This window comes from Tetrao urogallus (assembly GCF_951394365.1).
Source record: "Tetrao urogallus genome assembly, chromosome: 14".
Lineage (NCBI taxonomy): Eukaryota > Metazoa > Chordata > Aves > Galliformes > Phasianidae > Tetrao > Tetrao urogallus.
In genome coordinates, this window is record NC_136827.1 from 2,020,173 (window position 1) to 2,038,678 (window position 18,506).

The following is an 18,506-nucleotide window of genomic DNA, read 5'->3' on the forward strand; positions in this document are numbered from 1 at the left end:
CTTTTTTCTTTTTTTACATTTCAGGACTCAAATGCTGCTTTTGAATGTAGCAGAGGTGTACGACAGCTGCAAGGTTCAAGTGAGAGCAGGAAGAGCTTGAGGAAATAATACTGGTCAGAAGAGAATGGGCATTTACTTGTCACTAAAAATACAAGGTATAGCTGAGTAGGAAAGTCTATCAAGAGCTTAGGAAAAAAAATCACAAAGTTGTAAAGCTGACTAATCACTAATTTTCCTATTTGCTATGTAACAACAATGACATTAAAAGAAACTGCAATTCAACATTTAAAAATGCAACTTACATTGAAAGACTTTTCAAAAGTGAAATGCAATGACAGCCTTACACTCCAAATTAAGTATCTGCTAGGCTCAGACTGAAATACGGAATGTTCCAGATGAAATAAAAATGCAGTGTTACTTTTCATTTTTTATTGAGAATGGATAGACGAATTTTCGAAGCTTGAAAGCAGTAAATTTCACTTCAAGGAAATTTTCTTGCCGTAGATGAGCTTTCCACAAGGATGCAAGATTTTTTCTTTAACAGCTCAGTGTCAAAACGAAAACTTGTTGCCATTCCCACATTAAGAACAAATTTTTTTCATTAACTTAACTGCTTATGCTTTTTGCTACAACACTGAACACATGAACAGACCTATAACATCTACTGTATCTCACTAAAACAAAACAAAAAGAATACAGTATTTCCATCTACTACTTGTACTGCTTTTAAAAAAAGATTAACATTAAGAACAAAGCCACTGTTTTCCTTACATCCATCCTTCTTTTTACGCTTCTTTCTTTTGCCTGTAGTCTTCTGCCATTTTATCCAGAATTTTCTGTTAAAAGAAATCGACCACGTTTTGGATATACTCAGTTTCTCACAGTCACAACATTCAGCCCATAAAGATTAACCCCGTTTTCACCCTGTAAAAACTTATGAACGTTGCCTTCAAAGGTAAGAACAAACATCACTGGCACTTCTTCACAAGAAGAAATGGAGCAGAGCTCCTCTCAAGCACTGGGTTATCATTACATCCCTGAGCACACAGCTCACCAACAGCAGGCACTGAACGGCAGCCGTGCAAGCGCTCACGTGGCCTCCTAACAGGCCAGCAAGCTAAGGGAGCGCCCTGCCCACTGCCATGGATCTATGGCTGCAGCCGTGCCACTTACCTGCTGGACATTTGTTCTCTCCCCTCTCTAGAGAAGGGTTATGTCAGAAATTTGAGCAATTTGGCATCACTTTGACTCCCAGCCAGCAACGTGCTTTGCCATTGTAAATAAAAAGCTGCTTTTCCCTCCTCCCTCCCCAAAATTACAAGGCACTCAAGAGCAGCTCACTTTCTATTTGTGCCATGGAAAAAGGAAATCAGGATTCATTTAAGCATCAAAGCTAATAAGTTGCTAACAGGTCTCCGCATCATTTGCCCCACTTCCCCATTTACATCAAGCCTTCAATGTCCCCAGATCAGGTACCTCAAATGGGAGAAAAAAAGAAAAAAAAAAAAAAAAGAAAAAAAAGCTATGGGTGATGGATGAGGTGGGTTTTTCTTACTACTGGATTCTGCATGGTAATTGGTTTTCTCATCTACTCCTCGATAAAGTTACTTGCTTTGAGCCATTTGTTTGTGCACCTGCCTCCTAAGTGCATAGCCCTGCATTTGTTCCTGGTTGCCTCGCATTGCACAGGAGAAAGCAGACGTTTCCAGGTCTGAGATACCACCATCTCCCTTTCTACAGAACCCATGGGCTTTGATTTCAGCTCAATAATCAACCGATATGAAATCAAATGATGTGAACACTGCATTATTAGAGCCTTGTTTAGAACTTCCCTTTCTGGGAAGTGGTATTTAGAAGCAGCTCACAATACAAAATACAGCAGCAGCATTACCATTCATGCCATGCAATCATGTGATACCTCATCCAATTAGGAACTGTCAAACATGCTCACAAAATCAGAAGTTGCAAATATGGATTTTCAACAAAAATATTTAAATTTAGCTTACGGTCTGCTGACCAGACTCAAAGGCCAACTGGAGAAGATCTGAGCCACCAGTATTTACTTGGTGCCACTAACTCTAAGCCTGGCCTCTGCTCCAATCCAAATGCCCTCTTCAATCCAAGTTTGCAAAAAAATGCTGGAGCCCATCTTGCACAGTGTGTATCCTGGGTACTTTTTTCAAAAGATGATGTTTTAGAGAAGTCTAGCTTGAGTTAGAAGTTATAGAATAAGCCAATTTCAACTGCCTGGAAGCTTTTTTTTTTTTTTTTTTTTCTTCCTCTTCAGTCCAGCCTCATTCAGATCTATTCCCCAAGGAAAGAATCACGCCACTTAAAATGAACAAGTTTTTGCCTTACCTTCAACTTTTGATAATGAGGAAGGCTGCTGCAATGGGTCTTTTTTGCAACATCTTCATTTGTGTAGAACAGGGAACACAATTTGCAATAAAACCCTGTTTTGGGTACCACATAATTCACACCTAGAGAAGTAAACACCACAAAATAAACTAAGAGAACTACTCTACATCATTTCTTTAATGTCATATGTCATTTCAAGCTAAATCTTAAAACCATAACCCACTTTACATTAAAAGCTGCTTTGTCCTTAGAAGTCTTTGGTTTAGTTTAGACAAGCCAGGGGCCTACAGTAATAGCTAAATATGTGCAGACTTTTTTTTTTTTAAATCAACCTTTCAGTTTAAGGGTTTTATTGATTCCTTCTAAAGAACTAACAGCGTTCTGAGACCAACCTGTGCCTTTTGAGCAGTCAGTATGAATCTAGGCTAATATCACTACTGTGATTTGTGCTATTAATTGAATTAGTGTTGCTAAAACATAGCTCTTCCAATTTAATTTCTGCCTAAGGAAAGTGTTATGGAAAACTGAATGAAAATGAGGGGGAAAAAAAAAAGAATACTAGAGGTAGGGGAGGAGTGAAGAAGAGAATGGAGAGCCCTAAAATGAGAGGCTCAGAGGCAACACACTGCCAGAAATAAAAGCCAAATGAAATGAGAAATGCTACTGCAGTGCAGAGACAGATCGGAAAAGAAATGGAAACAGCCTTACCAACAGGAACATTTGGCTGGTAGGGCCCAATCCTAAATTCATCTGGAATAAGAGCTTTCTCTTGGACATTCTTTGTTTCCTGTTCTTCCTGGGTGTCTGTATTTTCGTGGGCATTTTTCTCAGGATCTTGCGCTGCTGTGGGGTCGGAAGCTTCAACAGCTTCAGCCTTCACATTTTCTTCAGTCTTGGTACCATTTTCTAACGTTTCACTTTCTTGTTCCGGCTCCTCAATCTTGTCTACTTTGATTTCTGCCAAACTATCATCATTTTTGCCAGCAGATTTTAATGCCAAACCCGACTTCCGAAGCTTTTGATGATCTGAATCTTCTTCATCGCCAACCTCATCTAGAGTGACAAAGCCTTCCATGCTCCGTGGAAAGCCACCCACGTATCGCTGTTGAGAAAACGTTTTCCTTAAGTCACCTTACTCTTAACGGCTTCTCTCAAAGCACCTTAACAAGTTCCCTAGTTCAAAACGTTACTCAGACATGCAGAAGTGTAACAGGCTCTTTTAAAAGAACTGCACCGCTTCCAGAGTCAAGAGTTCAATTTGGAATGAACACCTTAGCATCGTGTCCACTGTTTTATCACATCAATATCTGACCTCTGTCTTGATAATTTCTTTTCTTTTTTTTTTTAATCTGTTATTTTGAAAATCCCTCTAATGTGAAGTTTTTTTCAATTAAATGAATGTCATTTTGGAATGCAGTTTTTACTTGAAACAATCCCACAAGATCCTCAAATTCAAGCCTATGTGAAAGGTAGACTCTTACCAGAAATAGGTACAATAGTATGAAAGTTCATAAAAAGAAAAACTAAGAGCCCTCTTTCAACCAGTGGAAAGCCTGGAGCTTCTCCACTGAAAACCATCAAAAAGCGTGTGGAGGTCTCTTAAAAACCAGCTTCACCATCAGACAGCGAAACTGACAGGGAGACAGCAGTATTGCACATAATTAACAGCAAAACAGTAACAGTGAGAGAGGCAGCATTAGCTTTGTATCTGTGCTCTAGGAATTTCAAGGACAGTAGTTTGGGTTTTGAGGTGCTTTATCCTGACGCGGAGCCACGCGACAAGAAATGGCAACGTTAACAAGACTGCACAGCTGCTTCCTGACAGGATTCCCCAGGCTGATAACAAGCACACTGAATTCATTTAAAAGCAGGGAATATGCTCTTTTTCTACCCCTTCCTACCAAAAAGAAAAAAAAAAAAAAATTCCAGTCAATAATGTTACTGAAGTTTTACAAGCATTCTGCATCCCACTCCATGTAACCAAGTATGATTGAAAAAAAAAAAAGAAAAAAAGCAGCTGGTAGGAGAAACAACTATGAGAGCACGTGGTCATCTGGTGAAATAAATTAAGTCCACAGCAAGAAGCACATGGCTTCCAAGACCTCAGAACTAGAGTTTGTTTTTTTTTCCCTTTCTCAATTGGAAATGGCCTTGGCTAACCCAAAGACTTGCCTGCCTTTGCAGCTCAGCATAGTTAGCAGACACTCATACAATTCTGTTCAGGTCTAAAACAGCCTCAAATCTCTTACGATCCCCCCAATCAAATGTCATTTTCTGTTCAGTGCTCAAAAGAGCAACTACAGACAGGCTTGTTAGGGATAAACAGCTTAAACAGCTTCCCTGGCTGCTTAGCATTAGTGAAGAAAGGAGCAAAGACAGCTAAGAAAAACCCCAGGAAATAATACGGGTGGAAATGCACAAGTTGGCTTCTGTCAAAACAGAAACACTGACCTGTAACTGATTTCATTTGCAAGTTGCATCCAATGGGATCTTCTTTCTTCGTAGAAGCTTTAACACCCGTTTCTCTTCAAACAGGTGTGACATGCACACATTTTAAAGACCCACAGAAAAAGATTTGAGATAGAATACTGTGGTGCACTATTCAACTTAAATTGTTTTCTAGAGTCAAGTAGCCTGCAATAGGATTACCTTTTTAAGCTTTTTCTTTGCTGCTGGATTGGCCACAGCATTTCCCTCGGTTTTTACGGTCACATCATCAGCTGGTTCCTTTTTCTCTTCTGTAGTCACATCAGTTAAATTGGCAACATCTGCATCATCTCCTGCTGAGCTGCCACTTTCCAGCAGCGCTGCTGCTTCCTCCTCATCCACCAGGAGCTCATCTTCAGATTCAAGGAGTAAACTAGGCTCGTCTTGGTCTGCCTGCTCACTGCTTTTAGCGCCCGATGGCTCAGCAGCATCATCTTGCTTCTCCTCTTTTGCTTTATCTTCTACAGTGCCACTTTCAGGTTTCTGAGTAGCATCAGTTTTAGACTTCTTATCACTTGGAGAGTCTTTGCTGTCTGGAGAATATGTTCTCTTTCTGTAAAGACAGAATGCTTGCTTATGAATCTGAATAGCATCCAGAAGTGACTAAAAAAATAGCAGGCTTAGCTCTTCTGGACAAGCTTCAGAACTGTGTTTGTTTAGATCAGAAGATGGAAGCTTGAGGGAAACAGAATTCAAGCATGCAAGAGGCTGCTGCAAGGAGGAACTGTCCTTTCGAGACAGGACAACTGCTCGTGGGTTTAAACTGCAGGAAGACAAGGATAATTAAGGAATGCAGCACATTTCCTGAGCAGCCTGGGGAGGCTGTGAAGTCTCTTTCATTAGAGGAAAAGGATAGGCACCATAATAAAAACAGTGAATCTTTTTGCACAAACAACATGATGATCTCAGAGCTTGCCAGATTTCTTCTGTCTAATTTCTATGCTTTGGGTAGGGTACTTTCATATTTCCTTTTAAAGAACATCATGTTTTAATAACAGGCAGTTACCTAGTTTTATCCTTTTTCAGAAGTTCAACTCCCTTGTTTGGAATCTGAAATTAAAAGAAGAGAAGTCTTAAGTCACAGCAAAGTATAATTTATAGAAATGTTGAAACACTGTTCTATCTGGTCTGAGTTAATGTAGTCAAGCACTACCAATTACATTAATCCATAAGTACTCTTCTACAGTGCCCAGACAGCAACCAATCGATGAATGCTGAATTGTTCATCGAGAAACCCCACCTGTCTTCACCAAAACTCCCTAACTCAGCACAAAGACAGGGCAGTCTGCTAGAGAATGTTAGGTACAGCACCTTTTGTCTGTGAGCTGATTCAGCACGTTGCAGGCAGCACCACAGGGCAGCCAGTCCAACCTTCTCACTACAGTTAGGAGCAGGCAGAGCAGGAAGCTGCAGACTCGCATCGCTGTGCTTATTTAGGAGTTACTGAGTAGGAAATCCCACTTATCCTCCATGCTCATAAGGCACACGTTGATGCACTGGCTCAGTGTTTGAATTTGTCACAACAGTCATTTTTGGTGCACAATCATATGCAATAGCAAGACTTCTAGACCCTTCATCCTGTCCTCCACCTCAGAGCACCACACTCCTGCTGCGTGTCATTTAAGCAGCCAGAAAAAGAAATTCTATCCTGAATTTTCAAAGCTGTGCTGAATTCTCAAGAAACGAGGTGCCTTCTACCTCACTTTACACCTCCACTTACAATCAGAAAACAGTTTGCAACTAAAAATACAACTCACCCTTAACACCAATTTCTTGTATTTTTCAGATAGATCCACTTTCACACATCTGCCTTGGAACCAGAGAGCTTTGTTGGCACAGTGTTCAACCATCGCTAAAGCATCTTCCCTGGTCTCCATTTCAATGAAAGCCTGAAAGGATTAAAGCACACGTCACAAATTACAAAATACAAACGCTTCCACTGGCAAAGCTATTTAACTTACAACACAGCATTTCAAAATGCTGAAACCAACCTAGGAGACTTGGCTCTATCCAGGTCCTCCAAACCAGCCACACATTTTAGTACATGCTGAAGTGTCCTACGTAAGCTTGCTTTTGAATTCAGTAGTATCTGTCCTCTACAAAGTTTACAAATTAAGTAACAGGTATTTAAGTCATTTGGAAAAAAATGACACCTTAAAGTGAAATACAAATAGCTAAAAAAGCACTTCTCTCATTTACGTGGAGCTGAAGGATTTGGGAGTTTTGAGGTACTGAAGAAGTTGTACTTTTTTAAGAGAAGTCCGAAACAGAAAAGCAACAGACAGTGGCCGAGAAAAAAGCAGTCTTGCTTTGTGAGGTGTTCCTCCATGAAACAAGCCTATGACACACTGAGTTTGCTGAACAAGCTTTTAAAAGCACATCATCTCAGCCAGAAGAGAGCTGCTTCCACACCAAACAGAGCAAGGTCCTTTTGTTTTTCCAGTGCAGTATGGTTAGGGAGGACATCTTAGGGGTCATACAATAGATTCTACTTATTTCTGACTCCAGAACATTGTGGGATTCCAGAATTCATCTCTGACAAAAATACTCTCATTTCCTCTGTAACTGAAGGTAACAGAAACAACCAGGGAAGTTTAAAAGTTTTTTCAACTCTGCTAAATATCTAAAATTCTTGTGTACAAGTGGAAGTCATGTATGCACATGCATTCAAAGTGTTTTACTATGCATGTGCAATACACCATCTTCTTTTTGAGTGAAACACAGAAGTGTTTACTTAAAGAATGAAGGGAAAGAAACGTGTCACAGCAGAAGACAGGTATTAATGTTTCACAGGTAGTTTCTTCAGTCTTACAAAAAGTTCAAAATGCCTTGAGATATACACAACAAAAAGCCTCAATGCAAAATTATAACTCATAGCTAATGACTGTTTTTACTGTGTCTCTTTTTCCCTTTTTTTTGAAGCAGCTCACATTACAGCGACTCACACAGTGAGCTGAGCAGCAAACCACCTACACAATTTCCATGTCTGTGCTATAGAAGCAGCCTGCATTTCTTCCCAGATGTGTCTCAGCTGCCATCCCCCCATGCTAAGTTCCTGCAGTCAGTTACCTGACTCTTCATCCTCATGAGTATGTAGTTCTTAATCTTTCCATACGGTTCAGCCAGTTTGAGCACTGCGTTATCAGAGTAGCCTGAATGAGGTAAATTGCTGAGGTGAATCACACGACCAAGTTCTGGTTTTGGTGGCTCCGTTTTTTGGTCAGGTTTACTTTCAGGTTTCTAAAATTAAAAAGTGAATGGACTGTTTAAAGTAGATACTGCAAGAAGTACACTTAACACTGTGCCACTTACAGCAAGTAGTAAATTATACTCCTTGATAAATTTGATATAGCTGTCAAGTACATAAAGTAACAATTTAAAAGCAGTGGCCAGGTAACAATCACTGCCCCAGACTGAAATAGTGTTTAAATAAGCAGAAACATTTTACCTTTATCCTTTTGTATTTCTGTGACAGGTGGACTCTGACTGGTTTACCAAACACCAGTGCAGGTGTTGTTGAATAGTACTCCACTGCAGCCTGAGCATCTTCAGTGGTTGACATTTCAATAAATGCCTGAAAACATCAAAGCAGACTGAGCACCACACTTTCAAGGAATTGCTGTTTTTGTTTAAGGTCTCAACTCTCCCTTCCTTTCTCATAAGAATGTCTGCTTCAAAACCAAAGACTGCCTTTTGGCTATGGCATTAACTGGCCTATAGGACTAGGCATGAATTTCACACACTTCATGTGCATGAACACAGCATTTCAGATTTGGATTCAGAACATTCAGTTGCTTCCTGCACTATGTATAAACTATGACTGAGTTTTCCGAAGAATATTAAAACACAAATTGAATTTGCAAACTGTATTTTCAAGAAAGCTAGAAATAACCAGCTAAAATGATTCTTGACAATATTTAAGTTGAAATGAAGTACTACAGTATCTGTGAAAAGAAACACTCCTGCCACTCTCAGCTTGGTGACGTGTTACCTGGCTTAGAAGCCAAGCACATCCTTTTACCAGAATTTTTAAACTCAGCCAGTAAGCACACCAAAGAAACCCAGCAGTTCCAACAGCACTAATGAAGGGCTAATCTTACCTCGTTGATTTTGTTGAGAATCAGGTGATTTGTGATTATCCCAAACGGTTCAACAAGCTGAAGCAACTGATATCTCAAGTTCTTCCCTCTCTGGAAATCCATGATGTGAACAACTCTGCTGGTTTCCTATTGAGGATGAAGTGCACACACAACACACAACACATGTACCAGCTAACCTTAAAGTAACATTTTGCAAGGATCTGTTCTTTTTTTATTCGTTATTGTTTTACAAAGTCTTAATTAGTAGTCAAAACTAGACAGGCAGAAAACACACAGCACCTCCAGGGATTCTCCGAGGAAGATGCTGCTGTGACAGCTGTGCAGAAAGGAGATTGTCTCTTAGCTCCTTCATAAGAGAACATGCAGAGTGCATATACTCCTGAAACATTTTGTAGGATATTTGGCAAAATGAAACAATCTCTTTCCAAAGCTTCAATATTTCCACACCAATAAATCTTAGTATCGTACTATTTTAAAGACACTCCACTCGTTACAAAAAAAAAATACAAAACCCAATACATTGTATTAAAGAGAAAGCATACAATACTTACATCCTTCAAAGACTTTACATTTATTTAATACTAACCACTCTGCCCTTCTGCATGTGTCTGGGTCCTTGCATGTTTCCATTTCCAGCTCCTTCAAGAAATTAAAAAAGAGCAAGCTTAGTTCAACTCACAAGGCTGCTATTAGCAGCTTCATTACAAGTTCTGGACAGAACTCAGAACACTAAAACAGTATTACATCAAGTTTTAAAAAAGCCACTTAAGTAGTATTACTAATTGATAAATTAGTATTGCCAAGCCTAAAATGGCTGTTAATGTTGTATATTTCAAAAATCAAGTCTGAGATGCATTGGAAAGTTTACAATAATACTGTAATGACATTTAAATATTCATCGTTCAAAGGCTCCTCTAAAATGCCTGAGAGATTTTTTATCAGCCAGGATTAGGTAAATTAATTAGTTTTGCTTTTTACTCACTCGAGTTATTTATAAAGTAAGTAATAATGACTTTAGGTGAGAACCTGATTCTTATCTCGCCCTTCTGGGAAGATGAGGCCCCCAAATCTATTTCTCAAATCCATTTCAAATTAGTTTATGGAGAACAGACTGAAGACATTGAATTCCTCACAGTTTCACAAGAATCCACCAACACGCAGGGAGCAAAACAGAATCTGATGTAACAGATTGGTGCACAGGAAAACGTGCGTGACCCCAAAGCATGCGCTGGTCAATTAACCCAACAGCTGAAAAAAGAAACCCGTGATAAAGTGTCCAGTAGTTAGGAGAGGGAAGAAAGGTGGAAGTGTGGAAACAAAGTATTTATGGTGAGGAAAACAGGCAAAAGCATTTCAGTTCCACCCCTCAGAGAGCACTGCTGTGCTGTTCTGAAGCACTGAGCAGAACTCAAGTCAGGTAGAAGCAGAGGGTTTTGTGTCTTTTTCAAAAACAGCAACTAAAGCCCCAAGCACAACACGTGGAAAAGCTGGTGCTTACTGCTGTGACTATGCACTGCCTGCTACCAAAATATCTGCATGTAATAAAAAGCTTCAGGAACACAAGTGATTGAAGCCCAGTAATTCCTCAGAGGTGATTTTCAGAAAAGGCCTCCAGTCTGATGCCTGCCAGCGTTACCTCTTGGCCCAACAGGAGGCCCTCCCAGGTGGAATGGAGGTGGTGGGGGTCCCAGAATTCCTGGTGCAGGATTTGTGGACTGCTGCAACATAAAGGGATCACCCCTAGGAAAAGGGAAAAAGAATGAGAACAAAAACTGTGAAGCCTTTTTTCCTCCAGCCATCCAATTCCCAATGAGGATCCAAGCACAAGTCAACCTGAGCTGCTTCTACTGACTCCAAGTGGGGAGTTTGAAGAAGGTTGGTTGTTTCATATTAAATGTTAAAAAAACGGCTCCAAATGAGAGTAATAATTTTCAAAATTAGTTTAAAGCATTTAAATTAAACAGCAGCCCAAACTACACAGCTCTGATTAGAACTGTACTGCTTAAACCAGCAGAATGGCACGTCCACTGTCCCCATTCATTACTTACATTCCATGTCCTGAATCACTGTCAGGGTTCCATTCTGGATATCTTAAGAAAAAAAGCAAAAAAAAAAAAAAAAAAAAAGAATAAAGGTAAGAAAAATCCAATCTCCTCTCACTGCGTGGTAATTTTTGTATCTATTTTCATATAGGCTGCAATACTTTACATATTACATAAGCTGCAGTACCTAATTACAAAAGGGAGTGCTCGTCTTTATGAGAAAATTCCTACCTTCAAAGTAACACGGCTGCTGATTTACATTATAATTTGCATAGAATAAGCTCATTTTACAATAAATAAATAAATAAAATCTTGGCACAAGCCTGATTAGTAGAAAATAAAGCTGCAGCAGATTCACAAATAACAGGATGCAAACAAATGGCCTCAAGTTGCATCAGGGGAGGCCCAGACTGGGCAGGACGCTCCTTGAGGGAGGGCAGGCTGGGGTTGGTATGGGCTGGGGTTGGTATGGGCTGGGGTTGGTATGGGCTGCCCAGGGACATGCAGACCCATCCTTGGGGGCATCTGGGGCAGCAGCAGGACTCAGAATTTAAGAACCAGCACTCCTTCTGCGTCCCAAAAAGGCACTTTTAAAGTAGCGTATCTTTATTCCCTGCAGCAACAGCAAGCTGACAGTTGGTTACTTATACTGCTCTCATGCCACAAGAATGTTTACTGTACTTCAAATTCATACATTTCAAGCAGCAGCTGACAGCGCCGGCCGTGAGTCGCTCCATTGATATGGTGATTCCACTCCTGCAGCAAAGTAAACAACTCAAAGTTACCGGCCACACACCACAAGCTACTTCCAACACAGTAACACTGCTGTAGCAAACCATCTTCTCTTCTAAACTCAGCATCTCAGGTGAACGCACAGATATCAAAATACTTTTTTAGAGTTCTGAAGACACACTGAAACTGGACCTACTTCTCAACCCCAGTTTGGGTGCAAAGGTGTCTGATGAAAGATGCCGCTGGGCTTCACCCTGCCTCCAACATGCGCAGCTTGCAGGCTACCTGCTATAGCTCACGTGTATTGCTGACGTTCCAACCTGCACAATTGCTGAGATTTTTAATTTTTTCATTTTAATTTGGTGCTTTTTTTTTTTTAGAATTTTAGAATTTCCTCTACTCTCTGCTTCGTTCCTCGGATTATCAAAGATGAATGTGGACTACAGACTCAAGTTTCCAAAGCCAAGAAAGAGCCAAGAAACTGCAAGGAATTCAGAAAGGAAAGACTAAAAGAAACAAAAGTGCATAGCTAGGACAAACTACAACTACACATGTGAAATATAAAAATTTGTGAGCATTTGAGGGGAATAGTCGAGAAAAACGGGATCTAATCAAGATGGTAGAAAGGAGGAATAATAGAACTACATCAAATTACCTCAGTATCACAGTGAACTTCTTAGTGGAAATATCCATCACGTACAGAGCAAGAGTTGGGAGAGGTCAGCAGCACAAAGGGTAACACACCATGCAATTGCTGAAGCTACCAGAGCAGAGCCAGCATCTTGGCCAAGTGCAGTAGCTGTACCCTCCAGGCTACCTGAGCTCTTCTCCTCTCACTGGTATTTCTGTACTAGCTGGGGCTTTCCAGCATCTCTGCTTCTGGCCTTAACACAGAAAGGAACGAGGCCTTCTACTTCCCTGCATCTTATACTTGTTACGATAGGAGATCACCTCCCTGGTTTTTTATGTCAAAGCAGGGGCACAGGGACTCCTCTGGGAGGTACTCAGCCTGACCATCAGATCCCGGTGTTCTCACACACACCAGCCCCAGCGTGAGCCCTACTGCAGTGACAGAACTTCAGTGTCACTGCTGCAGCTGGCTGTGTCACACCCTGGGGTTACTTCCACTCTGCTGCTGTGCAGTAAGCCAGCGACCAGCAGCAGGCGGATGGGACAGGACGGCTCCATGTCCACAGGGGAGAGTAATTACATCTTTTGGGGGGCAGTTTAACAACAGATGGGTTTTCATCGGCTGTATTTTGGGATGCAAACGCATACGCTGCATTGGGCGACTGTTTTATACATGTTTTGTTTTAGCTAGAGGCTTTCCCAAGCCCTGCCCTTCCCTGCTTTGTTCAGTTCCACACTACAGCCATCCTCCCTGCAGCGGGGCTTCCGTCTGCGCGCCCTGAGCGCCCACCTTGTGCTCCCCACCAGGAGAACAAACTGCATCCCACATCTCCCTAAGTACCAGCATTAGGCCATGCTGTGCTGTTACACTCCATGACACACAGAAGAGAACATGGAGCAGGATGAATTTATTTTTAAAAACAAGGTGGAAAATGAGCACTTCTTGTTAACCACACAAGATGTAGGCTCTGCAACTATAAATTACCAAATACGCTTGCAATTAGGATGCAAACAGAAGCCCCAAAGCCCCACCAGCAAACCCCCTATCTGTGAAACACTCGGTACTTTAAAGCAAATATTCTTCAGTTTTAAAGCCAGTAACAAGTTCTAGTGCTCTGATACACAAAGCAGCCCTTCTAACACTAGCAGCCCCCTAAATTCAGCTGCACTCAGCCTCAATGTGAAGCCCCAATGGCTGACTCTGCAAGTACAGAGTACTGCAAGCACTGCACCTTCGGAGCTGCCTTAACACGTACTTGGAGATTATTATAAACTGAAACTGAAGTTATCTGCAAACCAGGGCCAAAGTTTGGGGATCTGATTCTCATACTTCAAACACTTTTTTAAATTGGCAAAGAAAAAAAAATAAGCAGAGGAGAGATCTGATGTATAAACTGGGCTTTTTTTTTCCCCCGGGGAAACTTTGCAGAACAACAACGGCTCATCCATGTTATTCAGTTCATATTAAGTAGTTCTTCATCTACACTTTGCTTTGCTCCCTCCCTGTACCTGCGCTGAGGCGCCGCTTGTCTGAGGTTGCAGGGCCCTGGATATTCACAGATACTAATTAATTCTGGGCATTTGTGTTAAGCTAAGGAAATTCTCGATCGAGTTTATTAAAATGGAGATTACTTTGGCTTCAATTGATGCAAGAGGACACGCTGCTCTCTAGAAAAGCAGGCCAAACTTAAGCGCCTAATTTTAGATACTGCCTTATTGGGGACACAGCCGTGTTCTCCCTCTGAGATATATCACAGTTCCAAGCGTTTAACCTCCAAACTCCTCTGCTCATCCTGCACCAGGCTCTTTGCGTGCAGGGAAAGCAGTCGCTAAGCTTCAACACCCCATTCCTTGACGGAGGGATCAAGATGGACTGAAAAGCTGGGCTAAACTTTGTTCCTCATTAGCCAAACAAGCTGGACCAGAGTCTGTATGCAGCAAATTAATGAAGCAGGTGGTAACATCACTAAAAGAGCAAAAAGAGGACTGGCCTGCCAGGCTCCAAGGGTAGCTGCCTGTCTCCTTGGGCTAAAACAGATACGCTGCGCTGTCATATACTTTTTCTTGTTTTATATTCCATAGTATTTTTATTTGGGGTTGGGAAAGTGAGGTTTTGATATTATTATAATGAGTTTATATTGTCCTAGCTAAGAAAAGCATTCCCTTTCTGCTTTCCATACATTCTGGTTCAAATCAAATTACTTCAAACGGTAAGTTCTACTTGATTTAATTTTGTGAGAGATACAGAATAGGAAACTCTGTAACTGTTAGATATGCAAAGTGGAGGAAAAAAGGAGAGAAAGAGAACAATTCTTGCCATAACGTCATTTCCGAAACAGAAACAAAACCCGAACTCGGGTCATAAGAAACAGAAGATCCAATCTCAAATATTTTGTGGTGTTCTCAGCAGCTTAAGGCAAACGTGTTACTAAAAAAGATGGGTTTGTGTGTCGTGGAAGGAGTCAGTCATGTAAGTCATGCTGTCAAAGGAATTTGGTGTCTCTTGTGCTTGGAAAGATACTTCAGGTTGGATAGCCTTTAATTAAACAGACCTTCATACCAAAGCAAACGAAGAATAAAGGCTAAAAAGAACCCTACTTACAGGAGTACTGGCTGCCATCTCCAAGGGCCTCAGAAGTTTACGTTCTCAATCTAACCAAATGAAGTCTGTTATACAAAACTGAGTGTGGCAGTTCAGTTGTTCAGTTAAACCTTGTACAAAAATGAATGTCTTGAAAGCACGGAGACGAGAAACCCAGACTGCTGTGATTAACTTATATAAAGTCATTAAAGCAAAACAAGTTTGTAAAGCGTCAGATCAACTGGAGCAGCACAGCACGTGCTCTAATGTGTGTCCATCAGCTCCTGGTGGGGACAATTCACGTTTCAACAAGATGGGACGCACCGAAGCGGCACTTTGAGAGGTAACTGTAAAGAAACGGTTAGTAACAGCAATTCCACAGGGTACCAATTTCACAGCCACGGCATGCGCTGCCTTTCCAATTGAAGGCCAATGAGCCACTGCTCGTGACAAGAGGGGCACTGCGTTTGCCAATTAGCCAATTAAATCGCCTAGCACCCTGCAAATCAGCAAGACGAGTCAAATTGGAAAAGCTGAAAGTGAGAAGGCTCTGAAAACACCGTCTGAATAACCGGGGCATTGTGAGCAAGGTGCTGCCGCTGCACAGAGCTGAACCGCTGGCGGACAACGGAGAGGAAGCCTCAGCGGGACTGAAGGCACCCGAAGACCCAACTCTACCTGCCAGCCAAGTAAAGAACGCTACTAGGAACACAGAGCAGACACTGCAGCAGCAGGCTGATTGCTCGGAGAGTCTACAGGGATAGATGCAACATGGGACAATAAAAAGTGAGTTTGAAGTGTCTAAGAAAGTTGTGAAAAAGGAGAAAAATGACGACAAATTTCAGCCATAGTATGAGATAGAGTGTTAAAGTGAAATTAAAAAGGCAAGAATGAGCTCATCTAAAACGTGATTCATTTTTACTTATTCAATTTTAAACTTTTGCAAACAGGTTCCAGGGCTCTACATTAACTCTTTCCCTTTGGACAGGGAAAAAGCAGAACTGTGCAAGAGTGCATCTTAACTACATATAAATCGGCAATCAAGACAGATGTGGAGGAGAGCTGAAACTAGCTTCCTGAAGGGCACAGTAGATACACTGCAAAAAACCCCAAACCAACAAAAAACCCACCAAAAAAGTGCTTAAATGCCAGATGTTTGTGGTTAAGAGAACATGTAGATGTAAAATATAAATAAGACATCCCAGTAGATGATAGCTGTTTGACTGGAAGTTAAGCAATCTGGGCAAACAAAATACATTAATGTAAAGCCCTGGTTTACAACGGTTGTTAACAATTACTTGTAAATAAACCAAGTGCCTTTCTCACTCTCAAACCAACTTTCAGATCATTTCAAAAGCAACCAGGCTATAGAAATAATTAAAGAAATAGGTAAAAACAGAACAGGTACTACAACGTAAAGGAAAATAGAAGTATCTGGTGCATAACTCACCTTATTAGAATGAACTGGCATATCACATATAGAGCACAGATGGGGATAACCCTTCGGTAAGAATCCATGGAAGTCTTCAATATTGCTATTTGGAGGAGCACCTCTCTTTTTCTCAAAGAGAGATCTCTCGGGACCGGGGCCACGACCCATTCTGTCATACTCACTGTCAAATTTATGATAGTTATGCGAAGTCTCACCATAGAAAGATTCATCCCTACACCTTTCTCCATCTCTCAATCTGTCATCTTCATAATCCATTCTGTCATAATAACCAGATTCTTGAGAACGACTTCCATGGTCATAGTCAACTACCGGGTTGAGACTAGGACCACGATCATCAAAGCTATCTCTTCTAAAATGCCTTTTTTCTTCCCAATCATCCCTAGGTACTCTGTACGGTGGTTCCCGTGTGGATGATCTGCCATCTCTACCATAACCTTCTTCAGCTCTCCTCCTTTTAAGTTGTAGAAGGATCTGAGGCAAGTTTTCAGGAGTGATCTTGTCCTCGGGATAGCGACTCAGTTCATCTAAGTCTCTAGCAGACAGACCAAAGCTGGCCAAAATATTAGTGGCCTGGTCTGCATCTCCACGGTGCTGAGAAGACAAAGGGAGCGGACCTCTACTTCCAATGTTAAATATAGACTGCAAATTATGGGAAGAGGTACTACCAGAAGACAGTGCACTATGAGATCCTTGTTGGTTCAATGAAGAACTCATTCCAAGATTCATTAAGCTAGCAAGGCGTGCAGTACCCTGGTTCATCCTTCCAAGAGATGCTGGCATATTTAAAGACTGGGTAGCAGCAGCAAGAAGGCCTATTCCTGCAGAGAGCTCACGCCCATGACCTTGGGAATCCCTACTCAGAGATGACTGCTGGAATGACTTGGACATTGTAGAGCTATCGCTTGTCTACTTTACGGATCAAAATCTTTGTTTGTTTGTTTGGTTGGGTTTAAGATGGCTGAAAAGAAAGCTCGCACTACAAAGCTAGGCAAACTTCACTTCGAAAGCGGCAACGCCAAGAAAGAGGATCAATAATGACTGCAGATCTTCTTCAAGCTGAGAAACACCAGACAATTCTGTAGAAAAACAAGCAGTTTTAGTCATAAATCCCTTTAAACAGATGCAGTTTTAAACTTATGCATCATGTTGATCTAAAACATTAAAGATCTCAATCTTATAAGGCTTTCATCATATAATAAAACAGATACAAGATGTACCCAGAACCTACAAATATTGTTTCAGACAAAAATACAGCAGTATTTCCTGTACATACTACCACTCTTCTACAAAACAAACAAACAAAAAAATAAACAGACTACTTTCATACCGAAGACAAGTGAATTTCAGAAGTTTGGGATGTCTGAAAGCATCTAAAGCTTACTAGCATGTAAGCCCTGATCTCCGTTTTACGGCTTTGTTTCTAGCCTGCAGTGCTGCACTACACTCTGTGAGAAGACCATATAAAAACCTTCAGTGCCCAGAATCAGAGATGACTTTGGCATATAACACACACTTGAAAATGAAACCTATACCACCACAGAACAGGACGAAAGGAAGTTAAAAGCAATTGAAGTTTGGGTAACAAGTTTCTGCTGTAAGATCTGGTAAACAAGACCAACCACAGTATTCCAATCTTTATGCAGTTAAAAAATCAAATTACCGATGTGAAGATAGATGTGAACAAGAAAAACAAGTTTCAATTTTGTCAGGAAGTAAATAAGACCTCTTGCTCAAATTGCAGTTATACAGATAGCAGCACACAGGAAGCGAATCTTTACTGTTATATCGCAGCTGTGACATCAGCCCGTACCTTCAGACCTCAAGCTAAGCAAGGTCAGGCTTAGTTGTGGGCTGGGAGCCCAAGGGAAACCTGCAGAAAGACCTGGGAGTCAGCAGATGGCACTGGGCCCCACGCGGCCCTGTGGGGCTGGCAGCTGAGGCTCCTATTGCTGCTTCACTCCTGGCACTTCTGGGACCGTGACCACACGTGGCAGTTAAAGATCCTAAGCCAGCACTCAGGAGAGATGTTCATCCCCCGGTGTCCTCACACACATCCCAACCTGGTGCTTCAATGCCCGATTTAACCCCATTTAGCCTACGTTTGTAACAGTATGCTTTACAGA

The 18,506-nt window shown here is 41.3% G+C and overlaps 1 protein-coding gene across 4 annotated transcripts; it reads right to left on the bottom strand.

The window, feature by feature from the left end:
- Window positions 1–785: 785 nt before the first annotated feature.
- On the bottom strand, window positions 786–17,271 carry MATR3 (matrin 3; the record flags this gene model as incomplete). 4 transcript variants are annotated; one of them, XM_079542458.1, is made up of 14 exons in its annotated part: window positions 786–836; window positions 2,359–2,480; window positions 3,067–3,460; window positions 5,008–5,398; window positions 5,852–5,895; window positions 6,603–6,734; window positions 7,915–8,085; window positions 8,294–8,419; window positions 8,946–9,071; window positions 9,535–9,584; window positions 10,582–10,685; window positions 10,994–11,035; window positions 11,682–11,743; window positions 16,381–17,271. In XM_079542458.1, 14 exons carry the CDS (start codon window positions 17,269–17,271, stop codon window positions 786–788), a joined length of 2,706 nt encoding a protein of 901 aa, XP_079398584.1. The 4 variants fall into 4 exon arrangements, with proteins under 4 accessions (XP_079398584.1, XP_079398583.1, XP_079398585.1 ...); XM_079542457.1 differs by having other exon boundaries at window positions 9,532–9,584; XM_079542459.1 differs by lacking the exon at window positions 10,994–11,035 and having other exon boundaries at window positions 9,532–9,584.
- Between the last annotated feature and the right edge of the window lie 1,235 nt (window positions 17,272–18,506).